The sequence below is a fragment of the Erithacus rubecula genome (assembly GCF_903797595.1).
Source record: "Erithacus rubecula genome assembly, chromosome: 8".
NCBI lineage: Eukaryota > Metazoa > Chordata > Aves > Passeriformes > Muscicapidae > Erithacus > Erithacus rubecula.
Genome location: NC_136659.1, coordinates 26687361 through 26714219, shown reverse-complemented (window position 1 = coordinate 26714219; position 26859 = coordinate 26687361). Strand labels below are relative to the sequence as shown.

The window sequence follows — 26859 nt, the reverse complement described above, 5'->3', positions numbered from 1 at the left end:
CCCACAACAACCATCTCCTATCTAAGGAAAGTTTGGCTTTGACTTTAAGTGTATCTGAAAGCTATACAAAATGCATCTCCCTGGCCTTCACATCTCTGTGCTGTGCTTCATTTCTGAATCTTTACTGGGAAAAAAAAAGATCATTTAATGCAGTGGCCAAAAATATAATGTGAAGCTTCATCATCAATAATTATTACAGTGTGGCTTGTGCAACATGTCCATCATGAGGTGCCACAGTAGTCAGTGGTGTACACCCTGCAGTATGCTTGTGCTTAATGACTAAATGCTGTGCTGGCCTTAGCTTTAAATGATTTCACATCTCTTCATTCTGCCAGCCCCATTTTTTAAATTTAACATTGTATTTGCTGTGTTTTTAAAAACAGCCACCCTCTGTAGTAAAGTGCTGTAGAACCTCTTTTGGAGAGCTGGGTAGGGATTTTAAATATCACTGTATAAAATCTGCATGTATGTGGGGATGGAAAAAATGTGAAATGTTGTAATGTCTCACTCACACTGGTTGGGAAACCAAGTCCCTAGAACTACCCTGAGCCCTGAATGCCAATGCTATTTCAGTCAGAGGTGTGGAGCTGCTGCTGAGGACATGCAGAATGGATGCACTGGCAGCTCATCTTTATGCGTGTTTGAAATCACAGAGAAATACAGTTAAGAATAAAATATAGGATCTATTTTTCAAACCAACTGTGTCCCATTTCTGGTGTAAGCAGTCCCTTATTGCTCTTGTGATGCCCAAAGACCTTTACAAGTTTCTTCCAGCTCCTTGATGTCACAATATTTTCCTCTATATTGGAGTTTGCTCCATTCCACAAGTCTATCATTGTGCATCAGTGCCTCATGTTACCTACATGAGTCAGCTGGCCCATTTCAGGTCACTGAAAGTGTTTTAGAGACTCCAAACAAAAATATAGAGGCATCAGACTGCAGGTGTTGACTGTTTGCACTAACTTTATGAATGACACCTTCAGGAATTGAAAATCTCATTATGTGTGAATTTAATCAGAATCAGCTTTATCACTAGATAGGATTTAAAGGTAGGAGACTGTATTTGTTTGAAAATATGTGCTTGCAGTAATTGAACAAAGTTGCATAGGAAAATATACTATGGACATCAGTAAGACTAAAATTGGCAATGCAGATTTTCTTAAGCTGCAGCATCATCTTGGGGAGCTTGTGGCATGGGTTAATTAATCCTCCATCCTCTGCCTCAGGCCTGGCAGCCTGGGGGAATTTTTAGAGCTGTGTCTTTACTGCTACTGTTGCTAAAATTGCTCACCTAGGAAAGGCATGACTTTCCTTTCTCCTCACCTGAGAGTGAATGCTCCTCCTCTTTAGCTGTGCCTCAGCTCTTGTGACTGGGACCTATAGCATCCCATAATAATGAAGGCAATAGACTCGTCACTATTTCCCCCTTTAAATTATTCTAATTTTTATGTTACCCCAATTAGCACTTTCCTGGAAAGACCTTTATACCAAGTTGTTTTGTTTCAAGACATTTAAAGCAGCAGTGGTCAGATGCATGGATCACATGTGAGAACACTGTTCATTGCCAGTGTGCTTTTGTGTTGACTGATATTGGCCTTTCCTTAGCAATCTCTTGAATTTAGCATGAAATTTACTATGGGCACATTATGAAATTGAGGAGGGAGGTCTCCACACTGGGACAAAGATTTACACCTGGGATATTTGAAATTTCATGTTGTCAGTGGCAGCCAAGGCACACCAGGTTCTTTATAAGGTGCACCTAAGGGTACACAGAGAGAGGTATTTAGGGATCTGTGCATTTCCCTTCTTTATGGTTGTAAATTGGGGTGTGGGGGGTTTTTTAAATTTTTGTTTGGCTTTTTGTTGTTTTGTTCTGTTTTGGTTTGGTTTTTTGTGCTGTTTGTGGAACATTACCTTATGTACTTGAGCACAGGTGGAGTTGCTAGGAAAGGGGAGCTCCATCCTTCCCCATGCTACACACTCTGGATAAGCATTTGCCTTTCTGAAAGTGGAGCCTCTCTGAAAGTGGAATTATTTGTATTTCAGGTATCCTCCGTGGGCCTGTCTTGGAAGCTAGATCTGCAGCCGCCCTTCAGTCATGATTGTTTCAAGATTAAAGGCCATTTCCCTGTCATTGCCAAGCCTTTTTCTTCTTGCTTTTCATCTCTCAGCATCACAGAATGTACCTGAATACACTGAAGCTGAAGATCAGCAATGTGTTAGGAAAGAACACCCCACAATTGCTTTTGAAGGTAAGAGCTTCTATTCCTGTTTCAGATTCCAATTGGATGATCCATTTAGGTTTAGTGTGTGCTGTTTTTCCTTACAATTGTGATCCACAGGCCAGGGGAAGTGGCCTGACAAATCATTTTCCCTTTGATGCTTTACAGTGTTTGAATTCTGAGGTTTCACAGCAGTCACTTAATTCAGGCAGTTTTGGGACTACTGGTCTAAGAATCTCAATTTTCTACTCTGTTACAGGCTGCCTGTAATCTTGTGCTATGCTGAAACTGTGTTTCAGTTTCCTTTTCTCTAACTGGTTTCAATATTGCCCCACCTGTCTTGCTGGAGCCAGACACTTAATAAGTGAAATGTGATAGAGAATTTGGATACGTTTGAATGCAAGAGAAGTGAGTTGATTTAAAATTGCAGGGAGTGGCTCTGCTTTTGTTTGTAGCATTCCTGGTTTGGTTAGGTTTTATTATGTGTTTGTCACCTGGGCTAGTAGTTCTTCTGTCGTTCATCTGAGCATTTAACTTGAATGTGAGAGGGGGCCTTTGTGTTGCAATGGCCAATTCTTTCCCTGCTCTTTTGAAGCGTGGGATTTCTCTTGTCCTTATCCCAGTCAGATTTCCAATGAACAAACATGTCATGTACTCCTCAGTTGTTGTCTGGATAATCTTTCTACTTATCCACACATCAGCTAGATCTTTATACTGGTACCATTATTATTTGAAAATTTGCTCCAGACTACTGTGTTTAACTCAGTGTGCCAGCATCAGCAGCTGCTGAGTCTCCTTGTTAAAAACGTTTTCCTCCAAAATGTTGGAATATCGATTTTGGTTCCCATTTAAGACTTTGCAATGCATCTCCAGTTACATTCTTTGCTAAAGGATGTAATTGAGTACCTTGCAATGTGTCTCTAGTTAGGTTCTTTGCTAAAGGCAATTTAGTTGTGGTTTTGTGACCTTTGAGATAGGGTTTCCAGGAAGAAAGCAGTCAAAGGCTTCCTTGCTGACCTTTCAGGGTTCTTCTAGAGAGCTTTACTATTCTTCACAGAGGAGGAAACTCTTGTCTCTTAATTTGGAAAGTTTAAGAGATTTCTTGTCTGTTTTCCATTATCCATGCCTTAAAGGTTTAAGTGGATTAAAATAAATTAGCAGAATCTTTAAGCCTACATGATATGGCACTGGTTGTAACCTTGCTCTGGTAGATAAGCCTAGATTTTAATTGCTAAATAAATCTAACCATTTGTTTTAACTAGAGAGGGCCAAAAGGAGAAGCCCTTGCTGTTAAAAAACAGTGAAATTCAATTCAGTAGATAAAAAAATAATGAGAGTATTATAGGTACGGAAAAGAGAAAAAGTGTTGCTCTCTCTATTAACCAGGAACACCAAACTTTGAGTTTACAGAGGATGTGTCTGTGCAATCCTGCACTGAGGTAAATCATTCTGCAGGGAATATTAAAACCCCCAATCTCTGAAGTTGAGGAATTGGTGGGCATTTCTTGGCAGTCAATATGAGTGCTACTCTGCAGAATTGATGGCTGTGTAAACACACTCATAATCTGCCAGTTTGCTTTGTTTTAATAAGGCATGAATATTTCACAGGAAAAAGAAAATCTGTCCTCCTCTTTCACTGTTCTTGTTCCCTTCCTCCCTTCAATGATAGAGGGCAAAAACTGGTGAGTTAATTAGAACCTGACAATTGTGCAAAAGAAAGAAAGATTAAAATTGCAGATGCATCAAGAAAATGACCCAGATTATCATTTGAGTTTCTTAAACCCGAGTTAGATTCAGAGTTATGTTTTTCACAGTACCCGTTTCCTTGTGATTGTTCATGATACAGTTTAATCTTGTATTTTCTGCTGCAAAGCTCAGCAGAAAAAGAAAATACACAGGAATTAAATTAAAGACACCTTTTGTCCACTGCACATAACTTTTAAGGTCTGGTGAAGAGGGCTGACATGTCCAAAACCACACCTCAGTTTAAAATCTGATTTCTCTTTAAGCTGTACCCAGTTCTGATGCTGGCACACACAGGTTTAGGCTGCAATGGTAGACAAGTAGGGGAATCTAAATTTTATATCTTGTTCCCAGATTGCTTTGAGGATGTCTCTGCTTAACAGTGTGGCCCAGGGGCTTTCTGTGTGTCTCCAGATGCATTGAGTCATGAATCACAACCTGGTACACAATGGGAGTGTGTAATGACTGAAAGAGTGACCCCAGCAGAGCCCTTCTGATGCTCCTGCTGCCAGGGGAAAGGATTATGTTACACCAGCAATTTTCTGTGGATGGGCCATAATCATAATAAGGCCTCTGACCATTCAGTCATACAGAGTGTATTAATTTACTGCCAGGTTAACAAAACAGTTTATGTTACAAAGGGGTTGAATAACTTCTTTTTCACAGCCTTGCTAACCAGGCTTCCCATCACAAATGGGTTTCCGTAGCATGTTTTGTGTTCTCTGGTCTTCAGTTCCCATTTTGTTTGTGCTCAGTCTCTTTTTATTATATTTTACCCTTAGATTATATTCTTAACATTCAGTTGACTGGACAAAATCCTTGTAGAAGAAGCCAAGTAAAATTTCTGACTATTTTTCCCATATTTCCTGAGAAATTATGTAATTTTTTTGTTGTTCTTATTGTATCTCATCCACACTAGCCAATCATCTGTTTGAATTGGCATCTCTTTGTCTTGCTATGAGAGTGGGTAAGAAAGATAGAATCCAGTACATGTCCTATTCAAGCAGAAAGAAGACTGTATATGTAAAATGCTTTTACTTTAGCTGTGTCCAGATCTGAAGAAATGCCTGTTTCTTTACAAACTCCATTCCCAAAATTATTTATGCCATTACTTGTGACATAGAGAAAATGGTCCAGACAATTCAAGGGACCTAAATTCTGGTTCTAAATATATATACTCTGAATGCTAAAGATAACATTTGCTCTGCCAGGAGAGATGTGGGCTATGGAGAGGCCATGAGCTGAATAGTTTATCCTCACAGCCTGCATGGAGATCCTGAGGGACATGATGGGAATTTTGTGCTGCAGACATCGTGCTGTGTGTTTGCACAGTACCAAACTAACACAACAGTGCCCCAGTTTCCCTAGGGCTTATAAATGGTGCTCATTGTACAGTTCACCAGCAATAATAGCATACCCAGTTTGGGCCGTTCATAATTAGATTGTTCTACTCCCTGCTCATAGAAAATCCAGTTAAAGTTTGATTTCCCTTGTTAGATCAATAAGAAAATGATCTTCTACTTCCCAGGAGGCTGTTTCCAGTGTCTTACTACCTATTTGTAGTGGGTAGCTACATTAAGGATGTTGCATGCTTGTTTGTTTTCCAGTGAGTTGAGAATTTAGTGAAACAAGTCAAGTGTATTCTTAGTGCATCCCTTTTTATTTATACATGCATGTACACATGCATCCAAGGCCCATTTCACAAAACAGTTTGTCATCCGGCACAGCTCCCCTGTGGTCCACTCTGGTAAGCCAAACACCAGAGAATTTGTTTCTACTTCTTGTCAATCATGTTCATATTTCTCATTTTTTCTGTATGGATCTTACTGCCAATAGATCAGTGCCTGCATTTGCAATTGGGCTGTGCCTGTGTCATGCTGTCCTGCTTGCCAGCAGTGTGCTTCACTGTTGTACAGCTCCTTCTTGGACATAAAGCACTTTTGCTATTCCTTAAAGATATTTGGAGCTCCTTTGTGATGTGCCTCTTGGGAAAACCATGCCAATTCTATACAAGGTTTGTAATTTCAAGAGCCAGAGCCATAAGGGACATACATTCATGTTTGTAATGGCTACAGAGTGTTTGGCTTCATCTTGTTTACCAAGGAAGTGCTTAAAAGTTTGCAGACTTATCTGTGTTCCATGAATCATTTGGATGTTCACAACTTCACTGGAAATGAGTTGTAGACAGGTTTCTGCTTGCAGTTCCTACCATTATTTATATCTCATTAATTTCATCCATTAAATCAGTATGCTCTAGAAAAACTGCAAATACTCCCCAGGTTTTTCTCTGTTGTGTCTCTCAGGGCTTTTCCCCCTGGGTCATGGCAGTCAGGCTAAGATGGAAAAACATAATTTGTCCCTGCTTTAATAATTGCAGCCTTTATTCATCCATAAAAACACCTCAGCTGATCCCATGCTGAGGCATAGGACAGAGGTAGACTTGGATAAATTACTTAGATCTTCTCAGAACTGCAAATCTTAGCTTTGCAGACTGTATCATCATGGCTGGTGTGAGTTCTCAATGTGTGGCATTTTATCCATTGTCTAATCCTCAGTCTCCCCTAGATGCAGACAAGTTCTCTGTCTGTTGCCTCAGGTTTTCAAAGTGATTTAGTTTGGTAGTGTTTACATCTGAGGTTTTACTTCAGACTCAATAATTATTACCTCCTACCAGATAAATGTGATTCAGGTGACTTGAACATAGTTTGCTAAGTATTTTCTCAATATTTTATTTTTTAAACAACATTTTATTGAAATGTGGCCAGCTTCAAACATTGAAATCTGTGGGGAGCAGCTGAATGTTTTCTTGTATTGAAAGCAAAAGCTGTTTTAACTTTGTGGGCTGAAGGATAATAAGGTATGATTTATTTGTTTAGAAAGTTCTTGACATTTCACCAAACACCCCCAGTATTGTTGAATTGGTCACTAATACATTATTCTCTTTACTGTATACTGATAGGAAAAAAAGTCCATTAGCATTCATCAACTCCAAAGGCCATCTGGGAAAGCCCCATAGGAAATTCTGGTCAAGACTTAGACTTTTCTTGAGCAAGTGAAATTTTGACAATCCAAATCACATTTTAGTTAATGAAGGATGAAGTATGTGAGGTGAAGTATTAGAGGTGTATCTATGTAAGCATTAAGGGAAGGCACAACACATTATGGGAGATTTGTATTGTAGCTCATAGCCTTGCTGCTCTTGGTTCTCCATACATGGAGTCCAAACATTACCTGATGATGGAATTTCAAATGGAAACTGGGGCATCCTGCGGGTGCTTCAAAATATTTGACATTCAGTGCATTTCAGTATGGATTTTGTTTGCATTAGGAAGCAAAGCTTGTAGCAATTTTCCTTTTAATCTTGAGAAATAGAACTGTGGCAAACAGAAACTAGAACTTTCTTCTTTAGATTTGATTTAGAATTTCTCTGAAAATTATGACTGATAAAGCCATAAACATACAGTAGTTAGAGAAATAATTGCTCTCAGGCAAAACTTCTGAAAATTACACCCAACCACTCTCAAGATATTTTTCATTCCATAATAATAAGAGTAATGGCGCTAGTTCTTTAAGACTTCCTCATTAATGGTGTACAAGTCACATCACAAATAATTGCATGACAAGCAGGAGAGAAAAGTAAGACTTTGCAGTGAAGCTTCAGGAAGTGAAGTGATCAAGTAGCTTACATATGGGAGTGAGGGAAGGCAAAAACTTTAAAGTTCAACAGCTCAAGTGAAGGAGCAGCCTCTGACCATGAGTGGTGGTGCTGATGAGAGGGACACATCCTCAGCAGCAGGACTGAGTGAGGCAGACTCACAACGTGGAGGAACAGGTACTCAGGTCACCATTGTGCATGGACCAAGGCCATAAAAAACCCATGTGAGCAGCAGAGTAGCTGATTGTCATTCTCCAGAGGTGTAAGTGAGGCTAACAGCAGCATGTGCATGGTCCTGTCTTTGGCACAGGGGCTGGATCTAGGACATAGAGGTGGGCAGCCTTTCATTCAGGTCTCGGGCACACATCAGAGAAAGGGAACAGAGAGGAAATCTAAAGTAAAGTGCTTATCTTCTTTTTCTGTGGTTCAGTGCAAACAAAGACATCCTTTGGAGAGACCTAATTTTCAATTTCAAATCTTACTTAATATAGTTCCCTAACTGAACAAGTTTGTGTTGCAGCAGTGGTACAGCAGACCTCATTTATTTAGCACATCTGCTTCTGGTGAGTGTTAATATATCACATTCTCCTAAAATCTTCCATTCAAGGATGACATTATGCTTTGATAAAGTTCACTTTATTAGCAATCTCATAAGAAATATTCTTGTTTTATCATACAGGATTCGCCCTGGAAAGGCCACAGATAGCTCAGTCGGGTTCTGAATATGTACTTTTCTTGAAGTCAATGGGGTTGTTTATTATTAGCCAGTTTCCAATTTAAAACACTGATTCTTATGAGAACAACCTAATTTCAAAAGTCTTTCAGGAATTTACAGCCTGTGCCCTCCTTTGCTGTATCAGCCTCATGGTGGGAGCTTTGTCTGCAGAAGGCAGGAATCCTTGTAAACCTGGCAGCTACAGAGCACAAACTGGGCATCTCCAATTCAGTCTTTGGTTAGCCAGCCAAGAGGACCACCATCTGCTTCAGATGTTCACTACAATCAGACACTTCTTTTTCTGTAGCAAATCTGGTTACCTGCAGGAAAAATTCAAGGAGAGTTTAGCCCTGCTTTCTCTGCCTTCTCCTACCTTCTCACCAGGGAAAATGGTTTTCTGAGTATTGCACCACCTCTGCTGCCACAAGTGGCTGATTTAGACATGTAATGTAAGGAGAGTGAAAAAAACTTGCCTCCTGATGTGGAGGAGGCAGACTGAAGGATCCTTGAATGATGACAAAGGGGAGTTGGTTTTTTCCCCCATCAGACTGCAGTGGTTGCAGGAGCCAGGATGCAGCTTGCTTTCTTGTCTGAAAAGAGGGATTATACTGATCAGAATGTCATAGGAAGCTGCAAGTGATGCATGAGAACTCACTTTATCTTTCTAAGTGAGGGAGATTGCGTGACAGCTGCATGGCTTGTCTCAGTAAACAGCAGATCACAATAATTAAGCACTCTGCAACATCCTCAGGAGAACAAGAAGTCTTTGGGTTGGCTCTCTGTGGGGCTGTGTGTGGCACTGCTTAGCCATGTTTCACCAGCTGGTGGTGGGGTGCAGGGCTGTGACACTGCAGTGCTGTGAGGGGCTACAGGAAAGGTTGTTGAGGAGGGGAGGAAGTGTTAGGGTGGTCCCAGCTGACAGCCAGCTGAGGAAAGCCAAATCCATTCTTTCCATGAATCCTGTGCTATGTAGACACACACCTTTGGTCCTGTAAATCTCAAGCAGGGCAAATGGACGTGCTTATATCTCATGGACACACATCCATATCCAGCACTCTTGCAGCACTGTGGCATCCTTTCTTGCTCTTTATTGGCCAAGGAGAGTGGCAAATGGTGTATTTGAGTCACCATCCCTGGGGGTACTTAAAAGAAGAGTAGATGTGGCTCTTAGGGGTGTAGTTCAGTGCTGGACTTGGCAGTTCTGAGTTAATGAACTCGATGGCTGGACTTGATGATCTTACTGGTATTTTCCAACCTAAATGGTTTTCTGTAGCTGGAGACTGAGGTCTTGGTGGGCCTGAGCTATAGGAAACATGTTGAAGAGGGAAGACCCTCTCTCAAGTTACAGGACTTCTTTCCCAGTCCTAGCCTGAGGCCTGGGGACTTACCAAGTGAAAGTCTCCTGGCTCCTGGGAGTCTCCCAGCTTTGCCCTGGGTCAGGTCTGGATGAAACTTCTGCCAACTCCACCATATGCAAATTAGGAATTTGTGCAAAAAAGTGAATCAGGGAGGGATGAGACTGACCTCTCTGATGGAACAGAACTGCTGCATACTGCAGAAATGTGCTGTATTGGGAATGTGAATTGCAGTCCTTCAATATCCTTCCTTGAAGTGGCCCCAGAACAACTGACCAGCACAGTGTTCCATACTGGAAGTGAGCACTAGTTCATGCTGAGATTGAATCCCTGAGTTCTTCCTCATATATTGGTGTGTCTTGCCAGCTGCTCCATATTAATAAAAAAAAAGTAAATAAACAAGCAGTTATAATTGTACTTTTTCAGAAATTTGGTTTGGACTAAGTTCTTTATTCTTCATATTGAAGCAATTTAGCAACACTTGTTTTGAAGAAACAATTAACATTTAGAAAATAAAGAATCAAAATGCTTGGTATGCAATATGCAATACTTAGTGCCTCCTGTAGATCATGTGCATTGCAGATAATTATGCCTTGATGCACCAGCCAGTATCCCTAAATTCATTTAACAATTGGAACCACTGAGACATTAAATAGTTTATGATTTGCTCAAGAGAGAGAACTCCTGTGTCAGTGCTATTGGGCTCTTGGGACCATGCCTACATCTCCAGCTGTCATTTCCCTCTTGGGTGGAAGATGCTCAGCAAGTTCAGTTCAGAGAGGAGCTGTAGACATTAAGAAAAGAGGCATAAAATCATCCATATCTTTAAATGTTACTATATTTGTTGTGATTCTTATGGCTCTGTGGAGGCAAGACCTGAGTCTTTGGTTTGGGGATTTTTTTCCTTCAGGATGGTAAAATACAGAGCCTTTTTTTCTGTCCTGTTCTGTTCCATGGTAGTTGAGGGATAGGACTATTCCTTCTTTTACAAGACCAAAAGAAAAAATTTTATTCTTTCTTTTTCCAGTCATCTCCTGTCCACATATTCTGGAACAGATTGGAGAGGGACATTAGAGCAGCTCTTGCTTCTCGGATCTCATAGAAAAAGAATGGCTCACTACAAGCTGCTATCACAGTGACTCACAGGCCATTCATGGATTATTTCATTGTTCTTTCATCTGAGAAGGAGCTTTGTAGTTGGTCAAGACAGGAAATTTTTTTTGAGTGGGCAGGAAATGAGGTAGAAACATATCTAGAAGGTGAAGACTGCTAAGAAAGAAAGCAGGAATGGGAGGAGAGGTGAGTATGGGGTCAGAAGGGTAAACTGATTGCAACCATGAAATTGAGACAGCTGGAAGAACATCTGAGTTGGGTTTAGGTATTGAGGGGAGAGAGAAGGAAACTGCTGGTTTGGCCTATTTTGGAGGAGGGCAGGTATTCTGTCAACAGCCTTCTAAGTCCTCAGAGCTGTGAGTGGAGATCAGAGATTTGAGAAGACAATGACACTGGAAATTGCAGCAGTTGGGATGAGGACATATTTAATGTACAATTAAAGATTTCAATGGATCAGGTTTAAAGAAGGAAAGAAAGAAAGAATACAAGTAATGAAGTGGAGGTGGTGATTGGAAGACAAGACAGCAGGGTGATATGTATGTGTAGGAGGACTTCTGGGGTAAAGCCAGATTGAGTTTTTTGGCCTCATAAGTAAAGTTGAGCTCTGAGTGCTGACACATTTGTTTGCTCAGCTCTGCCCGTGCAGCAAAAGATTTCTCCCTCCCCTGATAAATTTGCTAAATTGTGGAGTGGTTTTCTGTTGTGGAGGCTACTCTTAAAACTCAGCATGGAGCAGGACTAAAAGTTAATGTCCAAAGTCTATTACACTAGCCTGTGGTGTGGCCTACAGCTGAGAGCTAAAAATTAAAATGAAGCTGATATTAAAATATGATTCATTGTCAGTCCAATAAAGATAATGCTGTAATTTCACTGTAACTTCTGTGCATTCTTGGAAATGTCCACACTTGCAGCATTTGAGAAGACAGGTGATAGCATGGCTGGGTAATCATTAGTTTTCTCAGCTTTGGTTACAGCCTTGTTTGCCTTGCCTCTCATGGGTCTGGTCAGGGGCCCACACAGAATGGAAACTATGGGCTCAGTCTTAGCAGGCAACTGTCCACTTCATGGAAAATCTCTGAATACTGAGGATAATTGAAGCAGAGGATGGTCAGAGATGGTAGGCCTGATCCTGAAAAGGGGACATTTTATCAGTCTATACCAACAAGAGAGCCTGAGGCCTTTCTTTGTTTTACAGTATGATTTGCATCTCTTGATCATGGTTGAAATCCAACACTGAGAGTTCTCCAGCCTAGTGGGTGGTCTGAAATAAAACTGAGTGGTTGAGTACTTGCAAACTGGAGTATCTGCCAGTCATTGTATATAATCTGCCCTGTGCCAAGGCTGAAGCAAACTAAAAGGGGAGGATACTGTACAAGTTACACAAGTAATGGCTGTCATCTGGGCCTTGCCAGGAGTTCTCCAACACTCACACACAGTAATTAAGCATGTCCTGAACTAGTCAGCTAAGTTAAGAGTACTTAGAAGAGACCATGCTGAGGCAGTAAGGGAAGCATTCAATGTCTGCTCAAGTTAGTACTGCACAAAAGTAGGTCTGAGTATCTACAGAACAGGTACTTCTTTATTGCCATTGACTCTGACAGGCCCAAAGTGCTGTGTATGCTCTACTTCATTGCACAAACTTTTACTGAATCAGCCTGTTTTACAGAGCCTTACATAAGGTGTGGGATTCAGGTTATCTTTTCTGGAATGGGGACCCTCTGAATTTATCTCTCTTAAGGTATTTTTATTATCTCTTTGAAGCTTTTCTGTGCAGTCCTAGGATAGGAGCATGGTTAGTCTGTTCTTGTGGGTATACCCTCATTTTACATAAAGAATCCTTGGTCCTGTTCAGTTTAGTTTCTTTTGCTTCAAATAGAAAATCCTTGCTGAGAATTATTTTACAAGAGCTGTTCTTGAATAGCACTGTGGGTAGCCATACTCCATGCACCTACAATGGCTTTGCAATTTCAAGGCATGGGCATTTAACCTCTGCTCCTGTGTGATGTGTGCTGGACACATAAAGCTGTTACAGCCTGCTGGGGATGGGAGCCACAAGTGGGCTTAAGTGAGATGAAGCAGTGAATGCTGTCCTTCAAACAGGGAAGTGTTTACACATTTCCTTCCTCCAAAACACACTGAGTAAGGGTGAGGTGGGGAGCAGTTGTTTTTCAGGAGATGAAGACTCAAGTATTACAGGTTTACCATATCTTTAGAAGCTGATCCAAAACCCATCAAACTCAGTGGAAAACTGCCAATGATTTCAGAAGTTTTTGGATCAGACCCTTAAACCCATCTCCTGCAGTCTGACTTGCTGTCTTTTGTGAAGCTGAGTAATCCTGGTCCCAGCCCCCTGCTCTCAGGAAGTCAGAGCAGTGTGCTAGAGGCTGCAGGGACCACCCTTTGAAATGGCAGAGGGCCTCTTTTCACCTTGTTTCAGGCTTGCATAATAGCTCAGCACAGCTGTGCCTCAGACTTACATTTCCTTCAAAGCTTTATCTTCTTTGCAGTGAATACCTGAACCACCTTGAGCTGTAGAGGGACTCGCAGAGCTTTAGAGTTTCTGAATCAGATACCTGGAGATGGATGGTGTTGGAAACTATTAAACTTTTGTTCATTGGTTTTCATGTGAGGAAGTGAGAGCATGGATCTTTAACCCCCTGGAAATGATTAGAGACAAGAACCACAAAGGAGCCTTGATGAACATTTTGCCCCTAAGCCATGTGGTTCCTAGTTTTCCATCTCCTGCTGCCGACATGCAAAGCCAGAGCTTTGGGTTTTAATTTTTCATACTGTTTTTAAACAGATACTTTTGCAAGTGTAAACACACCCCAGCACTGAAGGTTTCCAGCCAAATTAAAGAGTCAGCACTGGAAAAATCAGCCTTCAGAAGAAGGTCAAATACAAGCAATCTCTGGAGTTCATTGGGTCCATATGTGTAAACCTCAGCTAATATGGGGTGGGCCTAGGGCAGCACTTACCTTGTACTGAGCTAGTTTCAGAGTGAAGCTGAAAATGTTTTTAGGGATGCCTGTGGTCTGAGCAGTAAATTTGAATGTGTTGAATGAAAAAAGACCCATGTCCTGATTCTTGGTTGCAGTTGCATTCTCTCTTAACAGGAAGAAAGAGGTTTGGGAAGGAAAATGTGCCATTTGGCATGAATTCTGACAACTTGCATTTATACATTCTTATCTGGGACCATGCTGGGTTTAATAATCTCCAACTACATGCCTATAAAAGCTTAATTTTGCTATGAGGATGCATGCCTTTCAGCCTTTAATTTAATAACTGGGAAGGGTTTCTTTATAAGTTGTACCACCTGCAGTACTAATAGAAATCAAGACACTGCCTGTTATTTCTTGGGCTTGATTGACATTTGAGCCAACTTGGAAAGATTCAAGCAAACTACTGACTTTAATTTTTAAAAAATTATTTTTACCTGTAGTTTGTCAGAGCTTGCCATTAAAAGGAAGCACTAATGAGTATACCTCCCTGAAGTGATGAGCTTTTGCTTAGAGCAGCAGATGAAGAAATATTCTTCCTGCCACTGCACTCTAATAGTGGCTTAGTTAGTAGGAAAGAGTCGGTAGAAGAGGAGGTAAAATGACAAGAGGAATTATGGCCTAAAAGCAGGATCCTTAAAAGGTATCATCATTATATAGCAATCCTCTAATCCTACCCCCATCACCAGCAGAAATGCCAGAAGATCTGCAGCATGTCAGCCAGCTAACCTGCCTGAAAGGTGTTATTGTTCCTGGTTCTGCTGCTTGGCTCAGAAATGTCTCTGCAGCTAAAGAGCTACAGGAAAAGAAGTCAGATCCCCATTAGTTAGGAGAATGCCAGAGGTGAAGCTGCAGTGCCTCCCCGGTGCTGGTACATCATTAAGGGTCCCAGAGGAGTGTAGGAGGTGGAGATGCTTGAAGGTTAGAGGAGTTATTCCTTAACTCATGCCTTTTCATTGAAGAGCAGAGGAGGTACACGTGTTGTGTGTGGTTACACAGTGTGACAGGAATGCTGAGCAGGGCTGGAACCCTCCAGCTCCCAGCAGCAGAGTTTTTATTACTGTGAGGATGGAGGTGTCCCTGTTGGAGGGGCCCTGGCAGTGTCCAGTCAGGGAGGGCATGGGGCCAGGCCAGATGGTGTCCAGCTCTGTGGTGAGGGATTGTAGGAGCTGTTATGAGACATGGTGGTGTTCAGGGCAGAGGCAGAAGAAGCTCCATGACAAGGTCTTGCTTTGGAAAGAGAGGCAAGCCATGTAGACTTCAGGGACTTTCTATTTGTGTTTTCCTAAGGTTTCAATAACTTAAAGGCTTGATTAAGGTTCAGCAATCCCTGGAGGGAGAAAGGACTTGAAATTGCTCAACAAATATCCCTATGTCAAAGGTTTTAAACCATTGCACACTGTAATCCTGTGAAACATGCCAAGACACCACAGGCCTTAGTGAGATTCCTCATTAGCATTGTCCTCTCGCCCCTGTGGAAAGGGAAACAAATCCCTGCAACAAAGTGTTCAAACATGACTCCCTTCAGTGAGGCTTCTCAATTTATCATTGGGGATATAAAATGACAGTGGAACATGTTTTTTCTGAGCTCTTTTGTACTGGTCTGAACTACATCATTATTGTTGAGTCATCAGGTCATTGGCCTGTGTATTGGTATCCTGTTGGCACAAAACCAGAAGATATTACCTTCCATACTGAGCCTCCTGGAACTTCAACACCAGTCCTTGAATGAGGCAGGGCACTTGTCAACAGCTCACAGAGGGATTACAGTCATACTGATTTGGTCTCATCTGTGGCTTGCCCCCTGAGATATTTGGAATTCTTCATATATTTTACAGCTAGAGTAGTTAACAGAATAAATTCTCAAGAGAAGTCCTCACAGGAAAGCTGGATGACTTTCTGAAAGATACATTTGAATCTATTTCCAGTTATTTTGTGCAATAAAGGTGTGAGAGATTGAAATTCTGTGATGTGTAATATACATAAGGTCAAAATTGGTAGTGGTATTGAAAGATAGGATGCTGTGAATGCCCTAGCATTCAAAAATAGTAATTCACCTTTTTTTTTAAAAAACCGTTTTTGTTGTTGTTGTTGTGGGGTTTGGTTTTTTTTTTTTTTTTGGGGGGGGGGTTTCTTTTTTCTAATTACAACAGGACTTCCTGCCCTAGATTGCTCAGTTGATATTAACAGATGTAACTTCTGGAAGAGCTTTGTCTCTTCAAGCAAAGCATAGCCAGATCTATTGTTTTGCATTTAACCTGTGTGTTTGCATTTTGGACAGTTGCCTAGATGTGCAAATCTGAGGCAGTTGATAAAGCCAGTGTTGAGTGCAATTGCTCAGCCACAGGGATGCTGTGATGACATCCAACATCCCACCATCTGAAAATGAAGAAAAGATTTAGCTGATAAGCTGTGAAATGCTAGGTAAAGTGAAACCTAGAAGACAAGACCTGAAAGAGAAGGCAAAATCTGTTATTGAAGCAGCCAGGTCATTGAAGCAGCCAGGTCTTGAGTGCAGATCACCAGTACTCTAACTTGGTTCTTGATCAGTTTCTTGATCAACCTTCCCTTTCTGGCAGGCAGCAGTTTCTCTTTACACCACTTAATCCTGACTGAAGATGTTTCCTCAGTTTTAACAGACTCAAAATTGAGCTACTGTTGTCTCTGAAACCAATGCTGACATTCCATCCTGGATGTGAAAATAACTGCTGAGAGGGCCTTGTGTTTATGTGTGGGTCTTTTGCACATTCTGCTGAGAATCAGAATAAATAGAAACCCTTTGAAGAGGTTATTAATTAGCCTTCCCCTGACAGATAACTCAGTAGGAAATCCATTAGTGCATGTCCGGGTGAACTCACTGCTTCTGGAGCAGCTTTATTGTTTTTTCCTTTCTTGTTTTCATTGCAGATCTGAAGCCCTGGGTGTCGAATTTCACCTATCCAGGTGTGCATGACTTTTCTCAGCTTGCACTGGATGCCAACAGGAACCAGCTCATTGTGGGAGCAAGGTAAAGATAATCTTTTGATTAGTCTAGGGTTGCTGCTCAAGCTCTTTCCCTTCAGGTTCTGGCTTCAGAGGAGAGTGTTTCCAGCTTATGTGGCCAGTTTCCCCCTCAAAAAGAAAGCTGTAATTTATGTAGAGGGATTTAGACATTCAGTATAATTGCAAAGAAGAGAAAATTACTAGAATTAAAAAGAAAAAAGATGCAATCAAAATGACTGGTTAATGAAGCAGAATGCTGGCATCTCAGTCAGTATTGTGAATGTTAGAAGAGCTACAGTAAATCATTCTGCATCATCCCTTTGCCAGCACAGAACTTGACTTTATGGTTTATTTGCCATGGCAAGACTTTCACTCAGAATCAGGTTCATCTACACACCTTTGTGTAAATGATAGAGCCAATATGAATGGTGGCTTTCTCGTCTCTTAGAGTCCACTTCAGAACCTGTGTACTTCATCTGGCTGATGTAATCAGATCCTCACCCACTGCATTCTGCTGCAACTCTTTGTTCTGGCCCATTGTATATAGTTATCATATATTTTCCTTTATTTTTAAACATTATTTTTATTTAGGATGTCACAAGAGGAGGAGGGAAACACACAAGATAAGCAAAGGCAAGATCTTACAAATTTAGAGCTTCATTTGTAATGGAGAAAAGAGCTATGCTACAGTGAAATAATATATGTAAGAAATGTAAGAAGTGGTTGAATCATGAGCCCCAAGAGCAACCATTTTTTATTGCATAATAAATGGATAAGAAAAGCAAAAAAAAAAAAAAAAAAAACCAACTAAGCATTGGTTTGACAAATCAGTTAAAGTATAAAATTTATAATCAGATAGCACTGTGGTATCAGTCCCTGACAAAAATGGAGGGAGAGTGCTTTCTTCCCAGTGTATTCAGCAGTAGAGGACAGGGACATGAGCAGAGAAATGAGCAAGAGAAAAGAGCAAGATGTGTAGAAGAAGAAGAGGTTTATGCTTCACAGAAACAACTGAAGTGTGATTTTAATATACATTTTCTGCCTATATATGTGCAGTAAATAGTAACACCTTCCTGTAGCTGTTCAAATTGCCAGAGGCCCTCTTGCTTTTCATAAAAAAACATTTTACTTTTTAAGCTGTGGCTTTACTGGTGCTGGGATCTTTAACCAGAAATTATTAATATTTAATACCTCAGAACAGCATTACTTTGGGAATGGCTGTGAACAGTGCCTTCTGTCAGGCATTGCACAGGCACTGTGCTCTGAGGAATTAGTGGTCACATAATTGGGCTGCATGGCAGGTTTCCCCCACACAGTCCCTCACCCCTCCTCAAAGCCCACAGCACGTCCTGGAGGGACTCTGCCTCCCTGAGAGTTTGTGTGAGCGTGGTTAGACAGGGGTACAACATCAGCACAAACAGGGCAGTGACAGCAAAGCTGGCTTCCCAGTGGAGGCACACTCTATTGCATGGTACTGCCTCATGAGGAAGCAGTGACAAGTATTTATAGAATTTTCTTGGAAAAGTCAGTTTTCATGAAGCACTACCCACCTGACTGGGAGACTGAAAGTTTCAGTGCCACATGGCTATGCTGAGCAGTTCAGGGTACATTTAATGAAGATATAATTTCCCAGGGTATTTTTGGGGTTTTTTCAATTGGATACACATGCTTGGTGTGGAGAAAGTGAGGAGTGCTGAGAGCATTTCCTCATCCCAGCTCCACCCTGTGGTGGGGATAGGTTCTTGAAAATGGGGTGTGGATGGGGTCCTGCACAGCTTCAGGTGCACTGAGCTCTGGGATCTGTGCCTGAGAAATGGGAAGGGGAAGTAAAGCCTTTTCTATTCCCTCCTTCCCTGATAAATCCACACCTTGTTCTGGACTATTTTTAGGGGTGATTTTTTGAGTCATTAGTTGCTCGTGCACCATCTGCTTGAATTTGCAAATGAAACAATACCTCAAAGAGATAGGAGCTGTCTCTATCCATCTCTGCAGGGTGTAATTTATGAAACCTAAATTTAAATGTTAACCATGTTTAAATGTGCTGCTGTAGATCATATTAGTAGTAATGCCAGCTATTCTGGGGTTGTGGAAGGAGTTTGGGATCAGGGTGGCGTTTATAAGTACTCCCACTTCTCAATTTCCTGGTTAACATCATTCTCTTCGATGATAGCGTTATAAATTATTTCAGACTACTTCTGTCTGTCTCTATTTAAAAGCAGTATGACCTCACCACAGCATCTTTTTGGCTTAGTTCATCCTGTGTTTTAAAGCTTCATAGAAAATACTTCCTAGAAAACCCAGGGGTTCACAAGAGTTTTTGGTTTCAGGAATTGGACACAGCGTGACTGAAACTGTAAGAGGTATTGAGGGCATGCCATGCAGACAGGGAGCTGGAATAACATGAGCCTCAGATTTTCAAGCTTTATCTTTATCTAAGAGCCCTCCTTGAATGACTGGTGCTGTCTGAGAGTAAACCAGAGGAGTTTGATAACTCTGCTGTACCAAACACCTGCCAAGTTAAAATCCCAGAGACAAAAGAATTAGTTTCAAAAGCCCACCATGGTTTCTAAGCAACCTATTTACTTGTCACATCATTTGTAAAATCCAAACGCTTTTGAGAAAGGATATGAATAGTTTAGAACATTGTAAATCTACACTACCCATATTATGAGTCACATTTCATTAAGTATAAAACCACACATTTCAAAAATTCATAGCCTTCATTTTGACTCACAGTTCATGTGTTTTGTTTTTGTTTTGGATATAGTGTTAGTATTTTAATGTCCTGTTTTTCTTCTGTGATTGTTTTGAAATATTTGCTGCTTTTTTCAGCTCTTGAGCACAAGTGATTGCTATTTGATCTTATTTTAATGTGAGGGAAAACTATAATCCTATAAACTCATTATTAGTGAGAAAAAAATTGAAGATATGGTCACAGTGATTTCACCTGTCTGTTGGAGAAGCAGTGCTCTGCTGTCTCACCTGTGCTGTAGGCAGGGTGAGTTTTGTGGAGGAGGGACATGGTGTAGCTGTGGCATTGCACCTCCTCAAAGAGCCTTATTCCTTGAGACTGTCATTACTGGCTGGGCACAGACAGAAGCCAGTGAAGAAGTGATGATGTGAAAGACCCTATTTGGAGACAGGCCAAAAAAATCATGCTTCACAAAAGCTCCCTGGCGAGGACAACATAAAAGGTGTACAGGAGGGTGGTTGAGACACCACGTCACAATCTGGCACAGCAGCAAGCTGAAGGGAAACAGCTTGGGCAACAGGAGGATGGCACCCAAACAAATGACTCTACAGAGAGTGTCTCAGAAGTACTAAGGGAAACATTTTATTTTTCCCAGAAGGAAACTACAGGGGTGTGAGCTTGGGGCATAAGCCTGATGGGGCTGTGGATGCAAGAGGCAAATGGCTGCGAGGGTCAGCTATTCACAGTGAGTGGAGGTAATACTGAGGAAAACCAACCAGAAAGCATCATGGCCAGAAACCCTCACAGTTCTGCCTGCCAAGAGGACTGTCAGCTCCATCAGGAGATGGGAAAGGATCATCCCCCATGGCTGTTGCACAGGGAAGTGCAGCTCAGGAGCCCTTGTCACAACTGGCTGTTACTAACAAGAGCCCAGAGGTAGAGAGTAGGGAGCAAAAGCTGCACCAGGGGACTCAGAACTGGCAAGTAAAGTACTCATCATTATGGACTGCCAGACTTCTCTGCAATAAATGTAAAACTACTAAGCTGCTGGTGATGCAAGTCTTGATGCTTGACAGAGGTGATATTCATACTTGATTTAGAGCTGTTCTGAATGTGCCTCTTACTGCCAAGTAGGTAGGTGCAAGGGAGGAGATTTTGTAGAATCATAGAAAGGTTTGGGTTGGTAGGGACATTAAAAAGCATCTAATTCCAACCTTCCCATCATGGACAAATATGCCACCCTCTAGGTCAGGTTTCTCAGGGCCACACTTAACCTGGCCTTGAACACTTCCAAGGATGGAGCATCAATATGGTTAGTTTGGGGAGCAGGGAAGGTGCTGTATGAATTTTCAAGGGTTGTTTTAGGAGAAGAACATCAGCCTAGGCACACCCTTTTCTGACTATTATGCTTCTGGCTGTGTAAGCATTAAAAAATGGTCTGGATCATGCAGGCTTAGAAACTGAAGGCTGGGTAGAATGACTGATGTCCCAAAAGAGTTCAAGTTAGAGCTTGCAGAAATATGGCAAATTGTAAATATATTCTAGGACCCTCAACCAGCAGGTTTGGCACCCTGAGTTTATTGAAAGTCTCTGGTGTATGATAGATTAGTCTGTCAGGCACCAGGTTACATGCAGATTTGTGGCTGAATGTAGGCTCCTGCCTGTTTGGCAGAAAGCTCCAGAGCACTGCAGTAAAATGCTCAAAACCTGTGCTTGTCAGAAAATATCACTGTTACCCTTGGGCACCTTCAATCCTGTCCACATCTGGGCTGCCACTAAACCTTTAAGTCTCCATAGATAATGTTGTCTAGGCAAAAAGCATTTTGCAAAACAGGAAATTCAGTGGCAGCAGTTGGGTCAGAGTAGTGCCACAGATCCACAGAGTATAGAATCTGCCAGCAATACTTTCTGTTGCTAAATGATCAGGGCCCCTCACCAACATTTATTCTCACAGGGCTTCAGTGAGGCAAGAAAGCACTATTAATTTCACACTACAGATGGAAATCCGAGGCCTAGAGGGATTAAGAGCCACCCTGGCCTGTGAAAAGGCTGTGATGTTGAGGCATGTGAATATATAGCATATCTGAAAAGTAATACTGTGTCTAACACAGCTACTCCTGCATTCTGAAGATACCAGTCAAGGTTTGCACAACCTCAGTCTGCACTTGACTAATGTGGACATAGCAAAGGTCTTTTCTGGGCTCAGAAAATCCATAGCAGAGGTGTAATTTGGACCCTTTACTCTTTTATTTCCATTTGGTATTTTAATCATGTGCTCTCAGCCTTGTTTCTCCAAAGAAGATGCAAAATGTTCTTGAAAGCCTGTGAGTCCCATGCATTTACACTGGCAAAGTGGGGCTTCAGCCTGGGGCTTGACCAAAAAAGTCAAGTCTCATATAGCACAGAGAGACTATGCAAATAAGTTAACATTGGGCACAACCACATGGGCACAGCTGACAGTTATGCAGTTCACAGGTTTGCCCTGAAACAGCCAGCAGTAGTGTGGCATTTGTCCCTGTTAGCATCTGACTACAGGATTTTTCTCAATACTTTTCTGAAAAAAATGGACTGGACCATTTCTGGTGACTTGGCACTATTTTTACACAGTCTTGAGCCAGTTTTACCTCCTGCTAAGCCACACTGGGCTGAGAAATTACCTTGCCAGCTGAGGTTTTAATGAGGACGTGAGCAAGCAAAGGGCATGATAATGTTTTTAATTCTATCCAGATCATGGGTGGGCAGCTGAAGCGCTAGTACAGAGAAACAGAGAGAAACAAATGCCTTCCTTGCTCACTGTGATTTTTCCTATCAGACAAAATAATGCTCTAATTAGAGTTGCATCCATGTATCATATACTGGAGAGAGGCTGATAATATTACAATGTGAGGGGGAAAACCCCCAAATCAGGCTCTGAGATTAACAGAAACTTTCAAAGGACCACGGGGCTTTTTAAAGACGTTGCTTGACCTGTGATGTAAGGAATGTGGTGAAGGTGAGAGAGCTGTGATTAGACACTGCAGCTTGTTAAATCCATAGTTGGGGTGCACAGTTTCTTTACAAAGGGAACAAAAGTGTGATTTGAAGTGCAAGTTTTAACCTCTCTGATTGAGCCTGGAATAGTTCAAAGGGAGATTTTCCTCTCTGGTACTCTGCCAGGTGAGGTCAGCTCAGCTCTTGTATAAAGTGTGGAGGGTGAAGCCTCACTGGGGTATCTGGTTTTTTACCTATAGGGTTTACTTTCTTCTGCTGGTCTGCAACCAGTGTGAATTTGGAATACCCTAAATCTATGCAGTCCCTGATTTATGCCCCTTGGGGAGAAGGAGAAAAGTGTGGAAAGATAAAGGACAGGGTATTTTTTAATTATGGGATTCTGGGAGGTTTAGAGCCTGACCCAAAATTTGTTCAAAGTGTAATTTTTTTTCTTTTCTTAGTTAAAATTTGTGCATTTTTAAGAATGTGAATTTTAGTTAACTCAGAATAAATAAATCAAATAAAATGCTATACTGCAGCACTGTCAGGTTGTTTGAAGGGATCAATGTGCAGAAGCAGCTGCAGCTGTAGGAGACCAAAGGGGCAGTTTTGCACATTAGTGTTATATGTGGAGAAGAGGGTGAGGCAGTGGCAGTCTCTGGTCTGTCATCTTTGTCAGCAGGGAAAACAGTTGGTCCTTCAAATTGCCTGCAAGGCAGCACCATCCACCTCTCAGCAAGTGACCTCAGCATTGTAGTGGGGCTGAGCACTTTCACAGCCAGTGCCTGCACAGCCAGTGCTGCGTGAAAGGCAATCTTCGTGCAGCACACACTGATAGGAAGCATCTTTACACAGCAAATTGCAGGCCTCACTAGAAAAATATCTCATATTCCAGATAAAATGAAAATTGGTGATACCCTATCACGAAAGCAGCCACCCATGAGAGGCTCACTTGCTTTACTAACGCACTGAGAATAATTAAGTTTGAAGATTGTATTTCTGAGAGTGGGATGGGTGCAAACACAAGGTCAGGATACTTTGGCAAAAGCCTTGGAGACTTGGACATAATGTGTTTAACAGCAGCACAGAATGGAGCTGCAGAGCAATTTTCCTCTGCATTACTGAGAATACTTTCTCTTGCTCTGGTTAAGGTAATGATACGTCAGTTTCATATGGCACAGCTCACCACAGTGGTTTGCATATCACTTTATGTCCAGATGTTTAGGTGCTAAGCCTACTGTTTTGTGCCACTGCAAAAGTATAAAAATCCAGCAAAGAGAAGGGATTTTGGGCAATAACTTAATCTTACCAGCCAAGTCTATCAGTATTTACACACAAGTCATGTTGAATATATCCAGAGAACTGAGGATGTTTATCAGCCTAAATAAGCAGGTGGGGAGGCTGCCAGGGAAGATTTGAACAATAGTCAGTGCATAAGAAGAAGAATAATTTTATGTTGTGACTTACTGAAAGTGATGGGCAAATAGAAGAGCAAAGGTCTCTGTGTATCTTGGGGCCATATCAAGGTGCTCTAAGTGCTCTGTGACTGCAGCTGGATGAGAGAGGAAGAGAGGAGCTGTCAGCCACATATCAAAAAAGACTTGAGGTGGTGTGTGGGATAATATGTGATGGTCTGAGAGATGGAGTCACTCTTCCAGAAAAATAAAAATGAAACTACACGAGTTTTGAAAATTTCTGCTCAGTTTTCATCTCTGAGGTTTTAAAGAAACTCGTCTAGTGAAAAAGAGGAAAGAAAATAAAACAAAACAAAAAAGGAAATTTACCCTAATTTGATAATCTTGTTCAAACAATATTAAAAAAAAAATTCTAATCCCCATTCTTTGAAGTGTCTCAGGAGCATAGCAAATACTATAACACCCAAGGATTTGGAATCACTCTGCAGTGAGGCTTTGCCTCTCCTGCCCTGGGGAAAGAAAACAGCCAGAGACATCAGAGCCAGCTTGCTATTACTTTTGCAAACTGATGGAAGAGGGGACAAGGCTGTCAATCCAAAGGCCAATCTCCTTTCTGCTTCTCCTTTCCCCAGCATCATCCATCCATCTAGATTTCTGCATGTTGGCACAGCCCAAGTCTGCCTCAGCTTTGCTGTTGTCCTGCCTGGTCTGCAGCTGTGTCTGCCTCTTTTGACTCTTCCTAGAGTTGGCCCTGAATATACAACATCAAGAGGAGCTTGATGTGCCTGCACCATTAAAGCTGATGGTAGTTCTCCACTGAATGCAATATAGAGGAATTTCATCCTTATTTCCACAGAGAAGTACTAACTGGGCTTCAGTGCAACACAGAAACAGTAGCTGAGCCCCTGGCTTAATTTGGAAGCTGTTTAATACGAATGATATGCTGCCTGCATAAGGATCCTCTACTAAGAGGTTGTTTCTCTAGCTCTGTCTGAATTTATAACCGAGAAAAGTTGCATTGGGAAAAGCAATTCTTCATACAGCAACTGCATCATATTACTGTCTGCCATTTAGTTTGGTTCTCTGTTGTACATCTATTGATTTTTGAGGAAGAATGATGTATTGGACAAGTTTTTCTTCAATAGAAACAAAATTACTGGTGAATGAGGATCCAGCTTGTAGGGTAGCTGCTGATCCTCCACCTTTTCTCCAGCAAGTGTTTGCCAGGCGCTTCCAATGAACCACTGGAGTAACATTTGCAAATGGATTGTCACATCACAGTCTGGACCAGGCGTGTAATTAACTGCTTTGAAAGCAAAGGCCAGAATCATCCTTCAGGAGCTGGGTTTTGTGGTATGGTTGGCTAGTTCCGAAATGTGGATAACCATCTGAAAAGTTCAGCCACAGCTGGACCTGTGTAGAGGCACTGTGTGTTAATCTAGCATGAGATTTGGTAGCCAATAGTCCTGGGGTCTGATCTTGATTCCATCACTGGCTTGCTGTGTGCTTTGGAGAAGGTCATTTAACCTTTCTCTGGCTCATTTTCTCCATTAGTATAAGGGGGAGAATGATACTAACCAGCTCCTAGGGAGTTGTGAAGCATGACTAAGCTGCGTTTGTCATGTAGTGTGGAAGTACAAAATATATCTAAGGCCTCCAGGAGCAAAGATAGGAAGAGCTGACAGGAGCTGCTGGCTCCTAGCCCGAGGCTCAGCCCCAGCACGTGGCTTCCAGGAGTGCCAGAAGGGAGCATTAGCTGTCATATACATAATTCTGTGTCTTGGTTCATATCACCCAAAGGACCCCATTCTGCTAATTATTTTTCTCATTATATACTTTGTGACAGTTGTGAGACCTTCTTGCAGACCTGGACCCTGACTGCAGCACAATCCCACTCTGAGGAGGGGAAGTGAGAGGGAGATGCAGATCTTTTCTTCCTGACATCCTGATATAGGATGCTTTGGAATGGCTCAAAACTGTGACAAAGAAGGTTCTGACTGGACATGAGGAAGCATTTCTCTACTGAAATATTCTATTTTATTTTATTTTATTTTATTTACACAAGGATCCTCTTGTCAGAGCACCATGAGCCTGAGGCTCCTGTATCTCACCAGGCTTGTTGCATCACTGGAGCAGTGCAGTATTAGTCCCCAAAAGAGACAGTAACTCTTCACTCAGTTCTCTTCAGATTTCCCTGTCCTGGTTTTGGTTGGAATAGTGTTAACTTTCTTCTTCATAGCTGGTACAGGGCTGTGGTTTGGATTCAGTATAAGAATAATGTTGATAAGACACTGATGTTTTCGTTTTTGCTAAGCAGTGCTTATGCTAAGTCAAGGACTTTCCAGTTTCCCATGCTCTGCCAGGGAGCAGATGCACAAGAGGCCAGGAGGGTGGCCAGGATAGTTTGAACTATCCAGAAGGATGTCCCATACCCTGGAACATCATGCTTGAATACTTTAACTGGGGGCAGTTGGCCAGGAGAGGCCAGTTGCTTCTAGGGGATGGGCAGGGGGGAGTGAGCAATTTTATTGTCTGCACCTGTGTTTCTTGGGCTTTAGTCCTCTTTCTCATTATTATTGTTGTAACAACAACAACAACAATTGACTTTGTTTCAATTATTAAATAGTTCTTATCTCAGCCTGTGGGTTTTACCGTTTCACTGAGGAGGGTGGGAGTGAGTGAGTGGTTGCATGGTAGTTAGTTACTGGCTGGGGTTAAACCACAACATTCTCCCAACATGTACTTTTTATGCATGATCAAACATTGTTATCAGCTTCTGTTGGCTTTGTTTCTACTTGCAGAAAAATTGCCTAGAAAGAGAGGGAGCTTAAGACAGCCTACCCTGTAAGGAGGAAAGAGGGGACTTCTTACACCTACTATGAGGTGCAGGGAAGGAGCAACAAATGAGCAGGTGTAACATGTAGTGATAGAGACCAGCTGAGTTAAGGCAACATATTGTTGGTTTCTGTGTGCGGGTCCAAGTCCCAAGAGGTTCTGG

The 26859-nt window shown here is 41.7% G+C and overlaps 1 protein-coding gene across 4 annotated transcripts in view; it reads left to right on the top strand.

Moving 5' to 3' along the window:
* Positions 1-26859, top strand: part of SEMA5B (semaphorin 5B) — a gene marked incomplete at its 3' end in the record, with an annotated part of 260024 nt that overhangs the window by 130771 nt on the left and 102394 nt on the right. For all 4 annotated transcript variants that reach the window (XM_079310512.1, XM_079310509.1, XM_079310510.1 and 1 more), the window contains exons 4-5: positions 2047-2252; positions 16710-16809. In XM_079310512.1, coding sequence (XP_079166638.1) covers positions 2099-2252; positions 16710-16809 — 254 coding nt within the window. In that variant the 5' untranslated portion in view covers positions 2047-2098. The remainder of the gene's footprint in view (positions 1-2046; positions 2253-16709; positions 16810-26859) is intronic.